General features: G+C 42.0%; 1 protein-coding gene across 2 annotated transcripts in view; it reads right to left on the bottom strand.

Annotated features, from left to right (window-relative positions):
* Positions 1-19,080, bottom strand: part of LOC110499976 (pleiotrophin-A) — a 44,359-nt gene that overhangs the window by 2,055 nt on the left and 23,224 nt on the right. For both annotated transcript variants that reach the window (XM_036957225.2, XM_021577060.3), the window contains 3 exons: positions 12,773-12,867; positions 12,274-12,447; positions 9,301-9,462 (listed from right to left, as the gene is read on the bottom strand). In XM_036957225.2, coding sequence (XP_036813120.1) covers positions 9,301-9,462; positions 12,274-12,447; positions 12,773-12,866 — 430 coding nt within the window. In that variant the 5' untranslated portion in view covers position 12,867. The remainder of the gene's footprint in view (positions 1-9,300; positions 9,463-12,273; positions 12,448-12,772; positions 12,868-19,080) is intronic.

Genomic DNA, 19,080 nt, shown 5'->3' with positions numbered 1-19,080 from the left:
CCAAGCCAAGTCATGTACTGTACCAAGCCAAGTCATGTACTGTACCAAGCCAAATCATAAACTGTACCAAGCCAAGTCATGTACTGTACCAAGCCAAGTCATAAACTGTACCAAGCCAAATCATATACTGTACCAAGCCAAGTCATGTACTGTACCAAGCCAAGTCATGTACTGTACCAAGCCAAATCATATACTGTACCAAGCCAAGTCATGTACTGTACCAAGCCAAGTCATGTACTGAACCAAGCCAAGTCATAAACTGTACCAAGCCAAGTCATATACTGTACCAAGCCAAGTCATGTACTGTACCAAGCCAAGTCATGTACTGTACCAAGCCAAGTCATATACTGTACCAAGCCAAGTCATAAACAGTACCAAGCCAAGTCATATACAGTACCAAGCCAAGTAATGTACTGTACCAAGCCAAGTCATTTACTGTACCAAGCCAAGTCATATACAGTACCAAGCCAAGTCATGTACTGTACCAAGCCAAGTCATGTACTGTACCAAGCCAAGTCATATACTGTACCAAGCCAAGTCATAAACAGTACCAAGCCAAGTCATATACAGTACCAAGCCAAGTAATGTACTGTACCAAGCCAAGTCATGTACTGTACCAAGCCAAGTCATGTACTGTACCAAGCCAAGTCATAAACTGTACCAAGCCAAGTCATATACTGTACCAAGCCAAGTCATGTACTGTACCAAGCCAAGTCATATACAGTACCATGCCAAGTCATATACAGTACCAAACCAAGTCATATACAGTACCAAGCCAAGTCATAAACTGTACCAAGCCAAGTCATATACTGTACCAAGCCAAGTCATATACTGTACCAAGCCAAGTCATATACAGTACCAAGCCAAGTCATATACTGTACCAAGCCAAGTCATATACTGTGCCAAGTCATGTACTGTACCAAGCCAAGTCATGTACTGTACCAAGCCAAGTCATGTACTGTACGAAGCCAAGTCATATACTGTACCATGCCAAGTCATACACAGTACAATAAGCCATCAGCATTAAACATTAACAAAGTCATGAAAACATTGAGGAATCATTTGCTTATCCTTCACATGCCCTTTAATAATCTATGTGAAACATCCGATCAGCATTGGCGCATTAATGTGAAGAATGTGATGATAATCAGCATATAAACTATTGTAAATCATCCCGATGCTAATCTTTAATCCCTCATAAACAAACAATACAATCCATCGGTAAATACAGAAGTAATGATTCCTTGCTTGTATAGAATTGCCAAATCATTAATAAGTGGGTATAAATGAACCCGTTGTAAGGGTCGATATGCCTCAGGCCAATGTACAGACCTAGAGATGACTCATGAATCGCAAGTGTCTAACTGATTGGTGATAGCCTACCAGATGTTGCCTGTGCTACCAAAATGCATAATGTTTGTCACTAGAATCCTCCTAAAATATAATGCTGACATCAATGCCCCAGGGACCTGCCATCTGATCTATACATTTCTCATAAGCACATGTATTGCAATTGTCACGGCCCCTCCTCTGCAGTGCATACTGTGGACAAGCCGAGAGAGTTCTGTGAGTTTGGAGATTGGGATGTGGGTGTTCATACAAAAACACAGAAAATTGCTCCTCGCTCCATTTGTTTGGCCAGTTTTAATTTGTTTAACTGTGTTTTTGCCTGTGCCTTTGTCAGCACATTTGGCTCCCTAGGGAGACAGAGAGAATCACATTCCCTCTGCGAGCCCCGTCTGTGAGATTGGAGCTCTCACCATGCCGGAGTGCTTTCTGCTGCATAGGCACATTACTGTGTACTCTCTCCGCTCTCATTTCTGCCACCGCACTTTTGACACAGACTCATAATAATCAGAGCGGCTCTGAGAGATTATGTTTTGAACCGGGATGCCATGAAACAGGCTGAGTGCAATAAAACTGAATTCAGTGTCTGAATGGGCTGTCTCGTACACAGAGACACAACGACACAGCCCTTCTCAGGGGAATGATAAACCATCGCCGGCCCCAAAAGAACTCCTCGACGGCAGCCACAGGGTTTTCATCTCTATAAAGCCTTTTGTTTCCCCGCAAATCATCTCTGACATTCTCCACTCCCCACTGTGGATCCCCTGCTCATTCTTCTGGGTAAGGAGGGAGGAGAATAGGAGAATTCGACAGGTATTCATAACGTTTCATTTCTGCTTCATTTCGGTCACTCTCTGTTTTCCGGCCTTTCCATTTCATTCCGTGGGGCCCATCTCTACCTGAGGTTAGACAAGGGAGAAGCTGACACTGAATCTCAGATCGCTCCCTCGCTGCCTCGCAGCATTGTCTCCTCAAGACTATGGGCCTGACAGATGTTTTCTCCATCGCTCCTGGCAGCAGCAGACAAGGTGGCTGTTTAGAATTGTAAATATGACTGGGCGGATATGGTGGCCCCAGCCGGAAGTAGGATAGTCCCTCGCTCTGTAGTCGGGGTTCATTACAAGTCCTCTGATCCCTCCTCTGTGACTCTGCCTGGCCTGGAATCCCCTTCCAACACACACACACACACAGAGGCAAGCGCATACACATACGCGCACACACACACACACAAACATCGTCAGCCTCTCTGTTTCCCAGTAACCCCTTAGCTTACCAGGGCTTATCTGTCAAATGGCAGACATGGGAAATCATACTCTCAGATAGCAGGTCTTTCTTTTCAACTCTCTCCATTCTTCTTCTCCACCGTCATCCCTCCCTCCTCCTTTCACACTGTGGTTCTCACCCTCCCCAGGGCAGTAGGCCCGACTTAAAACAGGACTGGCCTCCATCACACAGGATTCATTTGGGAGTATATGATCATTCATACAGGTACAGTGCTATACAATCCTGTACATGTGCTTGTGCGCACACACACACACTGTATAGAAATTCCCATGAAATGTTAATCACTGCAGAAGTAATGTTATTTCTGTGTGTCACCTTGCTATTTCTGTCACTGAAATACATGTCCACCGAAGAAATACACCAACACAAATATGATTTAAATTTGGATCAGATTCCTTACACGTGACATCCTAAATAGGCTTTGCTCGGCTTATGTGAACGATATTGTAGTTTTTTCGAGAACCATTACCCAAACCAGGGGTTCCACTCCACTGTCAATCTGACATGTTTTTTTCCGTCACAGTGAGATTTGTCTTACCAGCTTTTTACCCTTTTTGATTTCCCTAACTCCCAGGTTATTAGGAGGCGAGGGAAACTTGAATTGAACCCAAAATCCCAATCAGATTGACAGGATTGCGTGTTTTTATCTGTCCTCGACCAGGAAAACTGTCTTAACCGTTAGCTGCCTGCCTGAAACACAATGAGGCTCTGGTCCAGTCGCTCCTGGAGAGTCTGTTCTGTTCTGGCACACCCTCTCATACAGCAGATTACTGTCAGGGCTGCTGCCAAATCTACGCTGATTCCAGTTTCACACTCTCAACATATCACCACAGTAGCCTACTTCTCAAAACGCAGTCAGATTGGACATAATGTACACACTAGCCCCATGAGTCCTTTACTGGCAACATCATGCAGCATTCATTCTATTTTTTAACAACTTCTGCTCTCACTTGATTGGTTTTAACAGTGGGAGTCATCCGCTAAATAACGGACAAGTGGGAGTTGTTAATAAAGCCTTTATGTGGGGAAAATATATGGAAATCTGTGTGTTGGCCTCTATATGTTGGTAATATTCTGTCATTGTATTAATGATGGAGCATTGAACTAAAGCATTCATCTGATTTACTTTCGGAACATTTTGTAAAGTTTGGACATGAGGTATACATCTAATACAGTGAGGGAAAAAAGTATTTGATCCCCTGCTGATTTTGTACGTTTGCCCACTGACAAAGAAATTATCAGTCTATCATTTTAATGGTAGGTTTATCTGAACAGTGAGAGACAGAATAACAACAAAAACATCCAGAAAAACACATGTCAAAAATTGTATACATTTATTTGCTTTTTAATGAGGGAATTAAGTATTTGACCCCCTCTCAATCAGAAAGATTTTTGCCTCCCAGGTGTCTTTTATCCAGGTAACGAGCTGAGATTAGGCGCGCACTCTTAAAGGGAGTGCTCCTAATCTCAGTTTGTTACCTGTATAAAAGACACCTGTCCACAGAAGCAATCAATCAATCAGATTCCAAACTCTCCACTATGGCCAAGACCAAAGAGCTCTCCAAGAATGTCAGGGACAAGATTGTAGACCTACATAAGGCTGGAATGGGCTACAAGATCATTGCCAAGCAGCTTGGTGAGTAGGTGACAACACTTGGTTATTCGCAAATGGAAGAAACACAAAATAACTGTCAATCTCCCTCGGCCTGGGGCTCCATGCAAGATCTCACCTCCTGGAGTTGCAATGATCATGAGAACGGTGAGGAATCAGCCTAGAACTACAAGGGAGGATCTTGTCAATGATGTCAAGGCAGCCGGGATCATAGTCACCAAGAAAACAATTGGTAACACACTACTGCAGCGCCGGCAAGGTCCCCCTGCTCAAGAAAGCACATATACATGCCCATCTGAAGTTTGCCAATGAACATCTGAATGATTCAGAGGACAACTGGGTGAAAGTGTTGTGGTCAGATGAGACCAAAATGGAGCTCTTTGGCATCAACTCAACTCGCCGTGTTTGGAGGAGGAGGATGCTGCCTATGACCCCAAGAACATCATCCCCACCGTCAAACTTAGAGGTGGGAACATTATGCTTTGTGGGTGTTTTTCTGCTAAGGGGACAGGACAACTTCACCGCATCAAAGGGACGATTGACAGGGCCATCTACCGTTAAATCTTGGGTGAGAACCTCCTTCCCTCAGCCAGGGCATTGAAAATGGGTCGTGGATGGTTATTCCAGCATGACAATGACCCAAAACACACGGCCAAGGCAACAAAGGAGTGGCTCAAGAAGAAGCACATTAAGGTCCTGTAGTGGCCTAGCCAGCCTCCAGACCTTAATCCCATAGAAAATCTGTGGAGGGAGCTGAAGGTTTGAGTTGCTAAACATCAGCCTCGAAACCTTAATGACTCGGAGAAGATCTGCAAAGAGGAGTGGGACAAAATCCCTTCTGAGATGTGTGCAAACCTGGTGGCCAACTACAAGAAACGTCTGACCTCTGAGATTGCCAACAAGGGTTTTGCCACCAAGTACTAAGTCATGTTTTGCAGAGGGGTCAAATACTTATTTCCCTCATTAAAATGCAAATCAATTTATAACATTTTTGACATGCGTTTTTCTGAATTGTTTGGTTGTTATTCTGTCTCTCACTGTTCAAATAAACCTACCATTAAAATTATAGACTGATCATTTCTTTGTCAGTGGGCAAACGTACAAAATCAGCAGGGGATCAAATACTTTTTTCCCTCACTGTAACAAACTGAATGGCAAAAAATGTGTTATCTTAAACACGGTTTGATGAACGATGAATGCCAATGTTCATCAGCGCATTGAATGAAGTCGTTAGACAAACCGGGCTAACTGTGACTGACCTAAATATTGAATATGCACTTTCATTCTATTAAGATACTCATCTAGTTCATTGTATCAGACAGGTGAAATTAACCAAAACGAAATACATTAGACATCTATAATGTCTGTTGGGCGAATTGCCAACTAAAACCACAATCTGCAATCCTCTATGTCATGTTCGGTGACCATCTCAGTCTCACTGCTTTACGTAATTGAAAGAGAAAAATCGATGTTTCTTGACGTCTCATATTGTCTTCTTTAAATGGATGAGTCTAGATGTCTACTGGCAGTTACTGAGAGAATGCAGCATCACATTTTCAAACTTGTACTGCTCAATACTTTATTTACACTCTTTATTCACACTGTATTTACCTTAGTTCACCCGAGTTGAAGACTCACTCCGACTGAACTTTTTAGCCTCAGTGAAGGGGCTAATTCCACCATAGTGGAGCTGGATTAAACATGAATCTCTGACAAGTCTAGTACTATCGCAGAATGAATCATTCAGAGGATGTGGAGTCTTCAGCAGGATGTCATCGGTGTGAGCTGTGAAAGTACTGCCAAATAATATGCTAATAAATATACGTTAGCAAGGTTAAAGGATGAAAAATGTGGACTGAAAGCGGCAACGTGCTTTAAATATGAAGCATAAAGGGAGCAGGTGAAAATTGTCCTTTTCTGACGGTTTAATTAACCAAACGTAATATCATCTTCCAACGCTTCCGCACATTTATGGAGATTCACTCTCCAATGTATTGACTATTGTGTTTAAAATGGATCCTTTAACTTTGTGTTTTGTCCTCATCCAACCATGTACAGTACCAGTCAAAAGTTTGGACACGCCTACTCATTCAAGGGTTTTTCTTTATTTCAAATATTTTCTACATTGTAGAATAATAGCGAAGACATCAACACTATAAAATAACACATATGGAATCATGTAGTAACCAAAAACGTGTTAAACAAATCAAAATATATTTTATATTTGAGATTCTTCAAAGTAGCCACCCTTTGCCTTGATGACAGCTTTGCATTCTCTCAACCAGTAGTCACCTGGAATGCATTTCAATTAACAGGTGTGCCTTGTAAAAAGTGAATTTGCTGAATTTCTTTCCTTCTTAATGCATTTGAGCCAATCTGTTGGGTTGTGACAAGGTAGGGGTGGTATACAGAAGATAGCACTATTTGGTAAAAGACCAAGTCCATATTATGTCAAGAACAGCTCAAATAAGCAAAGAGAAATGACAGTCCATCATTATTTCAAGGTCAGTCAATAAGGAACATTTCAAGAACTTTGAAAGTTTCTTCAAGTGCAGACATAAAAACCATCAAGCGCTATGATAAAACTGGCTCTCATGAGGGCCGCAACAGGAAAGGAAGACCCAGAGTTACCTCGGCTGCAGGGGATAGGGGCTCCCGAGTGGCACAGAGTCTAAGGCACTGCATCTCAGTGCAAGAGGCGTCACTACATACACTGGTTTGATCCCGGGCTGTATCACATCCGGCCGTGATCGGGAGTCCCATAGGACGGAGCTCAGAGTTATCCAGGTTAGGGGAGGGTTTGTCCGCGGTAGGCCATAATTGTAAAATAACACCTCCAGGCTGTGTAAGGGCTATTTGACCAAGAAGGAGAGTGATGGAGTGCTGCATCAGATGACCTGGCCTCCACAATCACCCGACCTCAACCCAATTGAGATGGTTTGGGATGAGTTGGACCGCAGAGTGGAAAAGAAGCCAACAAGTGCTCAGAATATGTGGGAACTGCTTCAAGACTGTTGGAAAAGCATTCCAAGTAAAGGTGGTTGAGATAATGCCAAGAGTGTGCAAAGCTGTCATCAAGGCTGGCTACTTTGAAGAATCTAAAATATATCATATATTTTCATTTGTTTAACACTTTTTATGGTTACTACATGATTCCATATGTGTTATTTCATAGTGCTGATGTCTTAACTATTATTGTACAATATAGAAAATATAAAAAATAAAGAAAACCCCTTGAATGAGTAGGTGTGTCCAAACTTTTGACTGGTACTGTATACATTTCTAGACTAGTAATATATTGACTGGTACCTACACTATTTCCTGGTATTGTAAGTTAAACATTCACTAAACATGTGTTCCCTTTGCAGTGGTTTATCTTACCATTCAAACCCCTCAGGATATACACTACTGGTAAAGACATATAGGTACTATATACAGTGCCTTGCGAAAGTATTCGGCCCCCTTGAACTTTGCGACCTTTTGCCACATTTCAGGCTTCAAACATAAAGATATAAAACTGTATTTTTTTGTGAAGAATCAACAACAAGTGGGACACTTTCATGAAGTGGAACGACATTTATTGGATATTTCAAACTTTTTTAACAAATCAAAAACTGAAAAATTGGGCGTGCAAAATTATTCAGCCCCTTTACTTTCAGTGCAGCAAACTCTCTCCAGAAGTTCAGTGAGGATCTCTGAATGATCCAATGTTGACCTAAATGACTAATGATGATAAATACAATCCACCTGTGTGTAATCAAGTCTCCGTATAAATGCACCTGCACTGTGATAGTCTCAGAGGTCCGTCAAAAGTGCAGAGAGCATCATGAAGAACAAGGAACACACCAGGCAGGTCCGAGATACTGTTGTGAAGAAGTTTAAAGCCGGATTTGGATACAAAAAGATTTCCCAAGCTTTAAACATCCCAAGGAGCACTGTGCAAGCGATAATATTGAAATGGAAGGAGTATCAGACCACTGCAAATCTACCAAGACCTGGCCGTCCCTCTAAACTTTCAGCTCATACAAGGAGAAGACTGATCAGAGATGCAGCCAAGAGGCCCATGATCACTCTGGATGAACTGCAGAGATCTACAGCTGAGGTGGGAGACTCTGTCCATAGGACAACAATCAGTCGTATATTGCACAAATCTGGCCTTTATGGAAAAGTGTCGTTTAAAGTTTGCCACAAGCCACCTGGGAGACACACCAAACATGTGGAAGAAGGTGCTCTAGTCAGATGAAACCAAAATTGAACTTTTTGGCAACAATGCAAAACGTTATGTTTGGCACCCTGAACACACCATCCCCACTGTCAAACATGGTGGTGGCAGCATCATGGTTTGGGCCTGCTTTTCTTCAGCAGGGACAGGGAAGATGGTTAAAATTGATGGGAAGATGGATGGAGCCAAATACAGGACCATTCTGGAAGAAAACCTGGTGGAGTCTGCAAAAGACCTGAGACTGGGACGGAGATTTGTCTTCCAACAAGACAATGATCCAAAACATAAAGCAAAATCTACAATGGAATGGTTCAAAAATAAACATATCCAGGTGTTGGAATGGCCAAGTCAAAGTCCAGACCTGAATCCAATCGAGAATCTGTGGAAAGAACTGAAAACTGCTGTTCACAAATGCTCTCCATCCAACATCACTGAGCTCGAGCTGTTTTGCAAGGAGGAATGGGAAAACATTTCAGTCTCTCGATGTGCAAAACTGATAGAGACATACCCCAAGCGACTTACAGCTGTAATCACAACAAAAGGTGGCGCTACAAAGTATTAACTTAAGGGGGCTGAATAATTTTGCACGCCCAATTTTTCAGTTTTTGATTTGTTAAAAAAGTTTGAAATATCCAATAAATGTCGTTCCACTTCATGATTGTGTCCCACTTGTTGTTGATTCTTCACAAAAAAATACAGTTTTATATCTTTATGTTTGAAGCCTGAAATGTGGCAAAAGGTCGCAAAGTTCAAGGGGGCCGAATACTTTCGCAAGGCACTGTATGTAAATCTATGGCTTTGCTGATAAGCTCTCCGACACTCCCCCTCAGCCTACCTTGCAGCTTGGTCTTGGGGATCTTGCCGCAGGGCTTGGTGGCGCTCACTGTGTTAGGACAGGTGGCATCCATGAGAGCGCGTTTCAGCACCCCAGTCCGGTTCTTCTTCCCTGTCACCAAGTCACACTCTCCCCAGGCCTGGAAGTCAAACTTGCATTCACCTACAGAGATATGGTTACAACAGAGATACATGTTCAATACAAAACACACATTTTACAGGATTGTTACAGCCACAGACATACCTACTGTATAAACACTGCCGTTCAAAAGTTTGGGGTCACTTAGAAATGTCCTTGTTTTTGAAAGAAAAGCACATTTTTTTGTCCATTAAAATAACATCAATTTGATCAGAAATACAGCGTAGACATTGTTAATGTTGTAAAGGACTATTGCAGCTGGAAACAGCAGATTTTTTATGGAATATCTACATTTGCGTACAGAGGCCCATTATCAGCAACCATCACTCTTGTGTTCCAATGGCACGTTGTGTTAAATAATCCAAGTTTATCATTTTAAAAGGCTAATTGATCACTAGAAAACCCTTTTGCAATTATGTTAGCACAGCTGAAAACGGTTGTTCTGATTAAAGAAGCAATACAACTGTCCTTCTTTAGACTAGTTGAGTGTCTGGTGCATCAGCATTTGTGGGTTCAATTACAGGCTCAAAATGGCCAGAAACAAAGACATTTCTTCTGAAACTCATCAGTCTATTCTTGTTCTGAGAAATGAATGCTATCCCATGGGGAGAAACTGCCAAGAAACTGAAGATCACGGACAACGCTGTTTACTGGTCTGGTCTGTATGGAGGAGTGGGCCAAAATCCCTGCTGCAGTGTGTGCAAACCTGGTCAAGAACTACAGGAAACGTATGATCCCTGTAATTGCAAACAAAGGTTTCTGTACCAAATATTAAGTTCTTCTTTTCTGATGTATCAAATACTTACGTCATGTAATAAAATGCAAATTAATTACTTAAAAATCATACAATGTGATTTTCTGGATTTTTGTTTTAGATTCCGTCTCTCACAGTTGAAGTGTACCTATGATAAAAGAAAATTATAGACCTCTACATGCTTTGTAAATAGGAAACCCTGCAAAATCGGCAATATATCAAATACTTGTTCTCCCCACTGTACTTCAAGTTAGAAAATCCTTCCCCTAACCCTGACCTTAACCCTTTCACCTAACTACTAACCATATCCTTAACCCTAACCCTAAACCCTAGCCTCGCTAATGTTAGCCACCTAGCTAATGTTAGCGTTAGCCATTTAGCCACCTAGCTAACATTCACAACAAATTGGAATTTATAACATATCAGATGTATTGCAGATTTGTAATATATTATATGAATTTCAATTGTAACATATCATAAGATTTTTAATTTGTAACATATAATACAAAATGGATGATGAACTTCCACAAATGAATACATACCATATCATACTAATTTGACTGTCCCAGATTGGTATTTACTATGTTACGTCTACCCGTAAGTCCAGGCTGCCTCTATTATGGTGATTGTAGCACCCAGAAGACATCCCATAGGTTGAATACAACTGATCAAGTAAAACATGAAATGTAATTACATTTTTCTGCCTAGAATCAGCAATTAAGACCTGGACCCTCAAGCTCAGAGAGCTGCTGTTGTGGAACATCCTTTCTTTTACTGGAAAAGGGATTTTTTCATAAAATGTCTGATTTATTTTAGTTTTATCCGTTAAATAATCTGATCTTCTACTCAAAAACACCAGAACCGGTAATATTTGCAAAAATAATTACATTCCAACTATTCTCAGCCCCAGGACTTTCTTTATCAACCACCAACTGGTGCACCGTGTTATTAGCCAATGTATGGCTTTCCCTGCCAAGACCGGATTGTCTCCTTTATGCTCCATTTTGCCCAGTTTCTCCACTCTGAAGACTCCATCTGTCTTTCCCATACACAGACTGTCTGACGTTCTCTGCCTTTCAAAGGGGGCCTCCACTCTTTCACTTGATATTTTATTCTCTTTATGGAAAGAAAACATTTAAGCAGTCTACAGACTGGATTTAATTAAGGATCTTATTTTACAATTTATTCAGAGTCCTCTTTAAACTCCTCCCCCAAGGATGCAGGGCTGTTCCAGGAAAGGTTAGCCATGCCCCGTTCTTGTGTGTAAGAATGTGTGTCCGCATTCGTGTGTGTGTGCGTGTTTGTGTTTGTCATCCCTCCATCCCTCTCTCACGTCCTTTTGTTGGACTCTGGCGTAGCTCCCTCTTGGCTGTGACACTCGTTTCCCTATTTCTCTCAGAGAAAAGCTTGGGCCGCTGTCACCTGGCTCTGAAATCCCAGGGCACTCGGCTGAGGGGAGCGGAGCGGGGGGGGGGGGGGGGACCATTGTTCTGGGAATTCAATGACAGGACCATTGTTCTGGGAATTCTACAGGGATCTTCAAAACAGAGTGCTCTAAAAGTGTGTGCCTCTGTACCTATTTTTTGGCAGTGAACACGTGTAGCATATGGGCATGTGTGAACCTTACTCCTCAGCCTGAAGTGTCCCCACTTGCTAGCTTTTCATGTGCTTTTCATGTGGCGCTGACTGGTAAGATGCTTCAGGTGGGCAGTCACGTGTGCTAGCAAAGCAGAGATTTTGGGTTCAAGCCTGGGTGTGAGCTGAATCAGGAGGAAGCTAGTAGGGAATGTGGCAGGTAGCCCATGCTCTGTTTGGACATGACTCACATCTCTGCTGTATATACCCAGGCTGTAATTTCCTGAACCAGGCAATCATTCTCTGGGAATGTCCATTCATGAAGACTGAATTGGAAACCCAACTGAATATCCTACTCCATTGAGTAGCAGCATGTTTTCCCTTTAATGGACATGGATACACAACAAAAAATATTACCAAAACAAAAAGACATAAAATCCCTAGACCAGTCAAGTTCGTGCTGAATTGTAAATGTGAGTCCGCTCCCCATGACCACACTCACACACCTCCAAACTGCTTCTTCCAGTTACAGGGGATCTTGCAGCGCTGGGTCTTGATGGTCTGCTTGCAGTCGGTGCCAGTGCGTGTGCCCTCCCTGGTGCCCAGGCCGCAGTCACCCTCGTTGGCCACGCACACACTCCACTGCCACTCCCCACAGTCCGACTTACGATCCTTCTTCCCTGCAGGGTCGCACACACACACCAACCTTATACTGCAGTTAAGTCTGGAACATAATTATGTGGGCTGTAATTAGGCCAGGCTAGAGCTACACTACCACTGTGAAAGGTCAAAGTATTCAAATATATAAAGCACCGAGATGTGCGTCTGTCATTGTGAGTCTGCAGTGAGCCCCCCTGCTTAAAGTGTATTTATGCACAAATCTGACCTGATTTGAGCTTTACATCAAATTACCATTCATACCTTGTAGCAGGTACTGTAATAGGAGATCCCCCTCCATCCACATATCAACTGTCTGACTGCTACCAATCTGCCGGTGTTTCTCACCTTGTTTCTCAGCTATCCCCCCCTCGCCTGCTGTCACTGTGAGGACCAGGAGGGCCATGACGGCCAGAAGCGTCCACTGCTGCTGTCCTGACATGCTAGGAGAGAGGGAGAACAGGCACTGAGGAATAACAAGTACAGCAGCCTATGTAACTATGTGGGAGACATTCCATTGAAGGTCTCCCCTTCACCACCCTCTCACTTCTTCAGACGAAGGGGCAGACTTGACAAAGAACCACAGCATGCCCCTACTTACATGTATGGTTTACAGTTACAGGTGAAGGCAAGCTCAGGCTATTTGTGGAATAAATGGTTGTTATCTGCTACAATGGCCTGCTGTGTGCTGCGCTGTGCTCGTGTCTACAGACGTGTATGATGACATGGGGAAATTATCTGCTGTCAGACAATGATACAGACGATTTGGGAATAGAAATAAACCTTTTTTTGCATGTTCTTTATGAATAGACTAATTGTTTCCCCTCCAGGTGCTCTCCGGCCTCCCAGCGGCCCAATAAAGAGAAGCACCATTCTAATCGCGGGTGCTGATGTGCTTGGGAACTCTGGGTGGTGGAATTAGCGCACCATCCCCGTTTCTCATTCATTCCTTCTTTCACTTTCCCCCTGTTTATTTTGGAGATACCCTAAAACCCACAGAAGGGGAATCAGCGTGAGATTTAAACAATTACCGAGCGTCTTGGATGACAAAATGCTCCACTGTGCCCAAATTACTGCAAAAGGTACAGCCTGGCGGGGAAATCATTTACATTCGTCAATTTTAATTAATCATGAGCTGACATGGCTCTTACCGCCGCCCTGGCGCACTTGGCCCTGTATTGTTAGTCCTCTCCAGTTTGAGACTTTGCAGAAGTTGATGCACCCCACGTCTATTAGCCATGTAGGCAAGGTGATAATCAATTTAAAAAGATGGCATTCAAACTCTCTCCTTTATTGTATTATTAACCTTTATTAATAGAGTGTTGAATTCACTTCTGCTCTCAGTGCATCTATATATAATGAGTCTACTCTGAGTTGAACTCATCTGAACCCTTACAATACAGGGCTTGAACCCTCAACAGTGGAAGCATACGGCATACCCACTTTAACTGAGAGGCAGAATAACATTTGATTTGATTTGAGAACCCCTTTAAACAGACTGTTTTCTTGCCAGAAGCAGTTTTGTTGTCAGTCAAATTGTTCAGCCAATGGTCCATTCTTCTCTCTATTCCAAGACAAATCTTGTTGGTCCAACACCTTTGATCGTTTCTAAAAATAGACAACCTGCAAAGTCTAAAGTGTTTTCTGAGAAATTCCCCAATTGTACTTCTGGTTTGCAACCAGGAGTTTGGAAGCTACAGCATTGTGACTTCTCAAAGGAGAAGTCTTTCCCTTTAATGATTCATAAGCAGTCTGCAGATGAGTTCCAGTCCAGGTCCAGGTGTAGTTGAGGAGGGCTACAGGTTAAAGAGGGATATCAACCTCCTGCAGCGTTCAGTACAGTATGTTCAGACAGAATAGTTTGCTGAGGGGTAGACTACAGGGTTTCCCTCATTGCAATGGAATCAAGTGTTCCTCCTTTCACTCACTGGTGCTGTGCATGAAATATTTATACCGAATCCCTTTCTGTCTCTCAGAGCATGACAACACTTTCCATAATGGATGAATGGATTGGTTCAGTACACTTGACTTTTAGATGCTACCTGTGCATCTTCATTGTAACCTGGATTTCCATTGTAAAAATAAAGATGTTTTTATTGTCACATACACCAGATAGGTGCAGTGAAATGTGTTGTTTTACAGGGTCAGCCATACTAGTACAGTGCCCCTGGACCAAATTAGGCTTAAGTGCATTGCTCAAGGGCACATAGATTTTACACCTTGTTGGCTCTGGTATTCAAACCAGCAACCTTTTGGTTACTGGCCCAGCGCTGTATCTACTATGCTACCTACCGCCCTACTACTACAGAGTTGATCGATAATACCTGAGTTCTCAGATACTGTACACACCATGCATACTGTACCATACCCAGGTTATCGTATGATATTTAACTTGTATTTGGGAATAAAGTTACAATTTTTTTCCCACTATCCCTCCCACCACCCATAGATAATTTCAAATGTATATCTTCTCATATCACAACCAGACACAAGTCACCCTATGACAGTGGATTTCAAAGTTGGGGTTGTGAACCTCCAGTTGGGTTGCCAAAATTGTACATTTTCATAGATATATATTTTTCTTACCGTAAAATAAGAGTACAGATTATTGTATAGGACAATAAATATACAAATGTTTTTGAGAAAGATTATTTGAAAAATAAAATTTTATTGAGTGAATGTATTCGGGACTATTGTCCAATGTCCTCTGTCACATAAACAAAAGTCTTGCCTGATTATGTATGTCCAGACATCGATTAACACCTCTTTATTATGAAAAGCATAATGACTGTTATTGATGTGGGGATATTTATCATGTGGAATATATTGCCTCAATGTGTTTGTACCTTTTTCATACCTTTATTGAAGTTGATTGTCAATTAGGTAATTGGTAGGGTTTGTGGTGCATTCTGGGTAATGTGTATTGTTACAAGAAGCTTATAATTTCTTTGCTTGTTAGACAAGACATCCATGTAACAGGTTGGCTTGCTTGCTTGCTGCTGTTTAGTGCTGAGCGCTGAGCGATTAACCACATCAGTTCTATTTCATTCAGTTTTTTTCTGTGAGCTCAATAGTCAAATTGCACAGTATATCTATAGATTAATCAGATCCAGCCTGAACTGTGCGATGTCGTAGGGAGTTGTAGTTTCCAGCAGGCCAATATTCTACATAGTTTAGTGCATACAGCATGGTAATTAACTACAATGACCATAATGTAATTGTCCGGCCTGTGTTTCCAAAGACAGTACAGTATGAAACTATGTATGTTTCTTTACGCCTGCTACAGAGGAGACAAGAATGCGGTATCGTGAGGGGATGTAGAGATCAGCTGCTGCTTTACCAGGTATCTCTACCTAAAAATACATGATCAAATTGATAGTTGGTATTCAGCAGTCATAAAAGCATGCGTTACTTACTTTGAAGAACTACAAAATTGTGATTTTTGTCAGACAGCATAGGCTGTCTATAGCATAGCTCTATAGAGATTAAATGATGACTTGGAATGAATTAAGAAAGTAATCAAATAAAACAAATGTAATATACACAACAATTTAAATATTTTATTAAAGTAAAGTAATGTGAATAAATGATGGTTAATAAGTAGTAATGGGCAGCCACTACCATCATGGGACTTGTATTAATTGTTTTATTCTGTGTTGTTACAGCATTCAACACAAATAATCGAAACCGAAATCGAAAACATTTTAATTTTTTAATAATCTAACCGAAACCAAACCGACCTCAAAGCACTACTGGTTCAGCACTACTGCCAGGTTTACAGGCATGATTGAAGCCTGTGTTTTCTTTGGGTAGAGATGTATTTGATTCCAGTCTGTAGATCTGCATTGTTGCAAAAGCTAAATCCAAATGCATGGTCAACTTCACAATATTTATTGGTTACTTTTCACTTCAATAAGAATTTAAGGTGATGTGTTGATGTAAAAAATGTCAATTTACCACTTCAAAGGTTGTCATTAGATTTGTGATGGGTGGGGATGCGAGAAATTATTGTGAAAAAAAGTAGGGTCCCCAGAAATTCTGGTGGGAAAAAATGGGGTCCAAACTGAAAAAATTTGAATACCACTGGAAGCCAAATGAGAAGGCCTAATACGATGAGTCATCACTCCTATCTGTCACAATGAAGTGGGGTCCAAACTGAAAGAGTTTGAATACCACTGGAAGCCAAATGAGAAGGCCTAATACGATGAGTCATCACTCCTATCTGTCACAATGAAGTGGGATTATTTCCTGTGGATCTGCCGGGAAGATCACAGTGTGGAGTGCTGGGTAGGCATGTGAGGCCCAACCCCAATCACTCTGTTAGAGGAGGATGACATGGCTTAGGGACCACGGAGAACATGCGTTTCCCAGCTGCCAAGCAGGCAGGTGCACCTCAGCCCTCCTCAGCCCTCGACAGAAACACTGTGGCAGACACAGTCTATGAGCCAGGCAGAATTAGTCCTATCAAACACTCCATTTCCCCATTGATCTGTGAACAGCGGTGGCGGCGCTCAGCGAGTTTGTGGAGCTCACCACAAACTCCTTCCCCTCCATTCCCGCTCCACTCCCTCTCTCATTGATACTGCTTCAATAGTTAAAGCCTCTATTCATATCATATCAAGAAAAGAGCCGTTAAAATGAATAAATGAAAAGACAGAAAGAGAATCGACTGGGGGGTATTAGCATTCTAAAGCTACATGCAAAATATTGGACCACGGTCATCCTCCAAAGAACGAAAATATACACTTGATCTTTTTTTCATGTTTTAATATTTTGAACGGAATAGATGATATGGTAATCCAACCATTACAACTCTCTACTGGTATGATAGAGGGAAATATCCTAACAAATGAGGGGGATTCATGCACTAGCATGCTGTGGTAAGTAGCCATACATAAATAAAACATGCATTGAATTCTATCCCCCTGAAGGCTCAGAGGCAAATCCCCATTTTCTTAAACCAGCAAGAATTCAATTATACATGGATCATATTTTGAGATAAGTATAGCCTTCAAAGCATTGTTTTAGGTTTAAATAAGCTTTCCGCTGTTCATCCGACCTCAGCCGCTCACAGATTATGAAAACAAATAGGCCTAAACAAACTTGTGAACAGGGAGAAGTAGCTCCCTCCCTTCCCTGTCCTATGCCTAGTATTGTTGTTCCAAAATGTAATGCGTACATGACAATATTCTGTTATCTTAGTGAGAAGGTGACCTACAATAACGGTGTACCGGTGTTTATATAGGCTAGAGAGATGGCTATCAATGACACTAAACCAGGGTGCTAAACCTAGTTCTGGAAATGACAGATTGCTCAGATCACAGCGTCCTATAACTGCCTGGTCACCTGGCGGGTTTATATACTCCTTAAGACCTCATTGTGATATCTTATTACTTAGCAATATAAAAGCTACAGTAGGTACAACAACCTCTAATGCTTGGTACAGAGCTATGAGAGGGCCAGGAGTCTTTCCTGACTTTGTGAGAAACTCCAGGCCTTAGTAAGATCAGGTCAGCACGTCACTCTCGATGAGGTGACCCCTAGTTTAAAACGTGATGCCAGACTATCTCAAAAGAACACAATTCACTGGTTGGTTTAGCTATTACTTTCTGTTGACTCTTATTGAAAGGGAAAATGAAGTTTGAGTATTTTTCTATTTGTCCTTGGGGAAAGTAATATGGATACACACCTCTGAGGTGTTTTAATTATTTTTTAGAGGAGCAGAAAAATGCTTCATCCAGACACACAGTACATTAAAAGGATGTGTTTCTTGTTGAGTGTTTGCCTGTTTGTGTTTCATCATCACACCTTAAGATACATTTCTAAACAGATGAAAAACATATTGACTACGGAGTGCAGTGTAAGACTGGTTGCAAACACAGCCACCAGGTATGCAGTATGACCGGAACAACAGTATGACCTGAACAACATAAAAGTTCACAAAACCCCAGAAAAACAGATATTACTGTATTGCTAGACATTTCTGCACGGTTGGAGCTAGAAACACAAGCCTTTCACTGCATTTGCGATAACATCTGCAAAACTGTGTACAGGACCAGTAAACTTTGATTTGATTTGATAGAAAAAAACATGGTTAACGAACCTCCACCAGCCAGAGGAAGATAGTCATGGTAAACAAACCTCCACCAGCCAGAGGAAGAGAGTCAAAGTCATGGTAAACAAACCTCCACCAGCCAGAGGAAGATAGTCATGGTAAACAAACCTCCACCAGCCAGAGGAAGAGAGTCAAAGTCATGGTAAACAAACCTCCACCAGCCAGAGGAAGAGAGTCATGGTAAACAAACCTCCACCAGCCAGAGGAAGAGAGTCAAAGTCATGGTAAACAAACCTCCACCAGCCAGAGGAAGATAGTAATGGTAAACAAACCTCCACCAGCCAGAGGAAGATAGTCAAAGTCATGGTAAACAAACCTCCACCAGCCAGAGGAAGATAGTCATGGTAAACAAACCTCCACCAGCCAGAGGAAGAGAGTCATGGTAAACAAACCTCCACCAGCCAGAGGAAGATAGTCATGGTAAACAAACCTCCACCAGCCAGAGGAAGAGAGTCATGGTAAACAAACCTCCACCAGCCAGAGGAAGAGAGTCATGGTAAACAAACCTCCACCAGCCAGAGGAAGAGAGTCATGGTAAACA

The sequence above is a fragment of the Oncorhynchus mykiss genome, chromosome 21 (genome assembly GCF_057628025.1).
Source record: "Oncorhynchus mykiss isolate SJ-2025 chromosome 21, ASM5762802v1, whole genome shotgun sequence".
Lineage (NCBI taxonomy): Eukaryota > Metazoa > Chordata > Actinopteri > Salmoniformes > Salmonidae > Oncorhynchus > Oncorhynchus mykiss.
The sequence above is the reverse complement of the archived record's forward strand: the minus strand, read 5'-3'. Positions and strand labels throughout refer to the sequence as shown.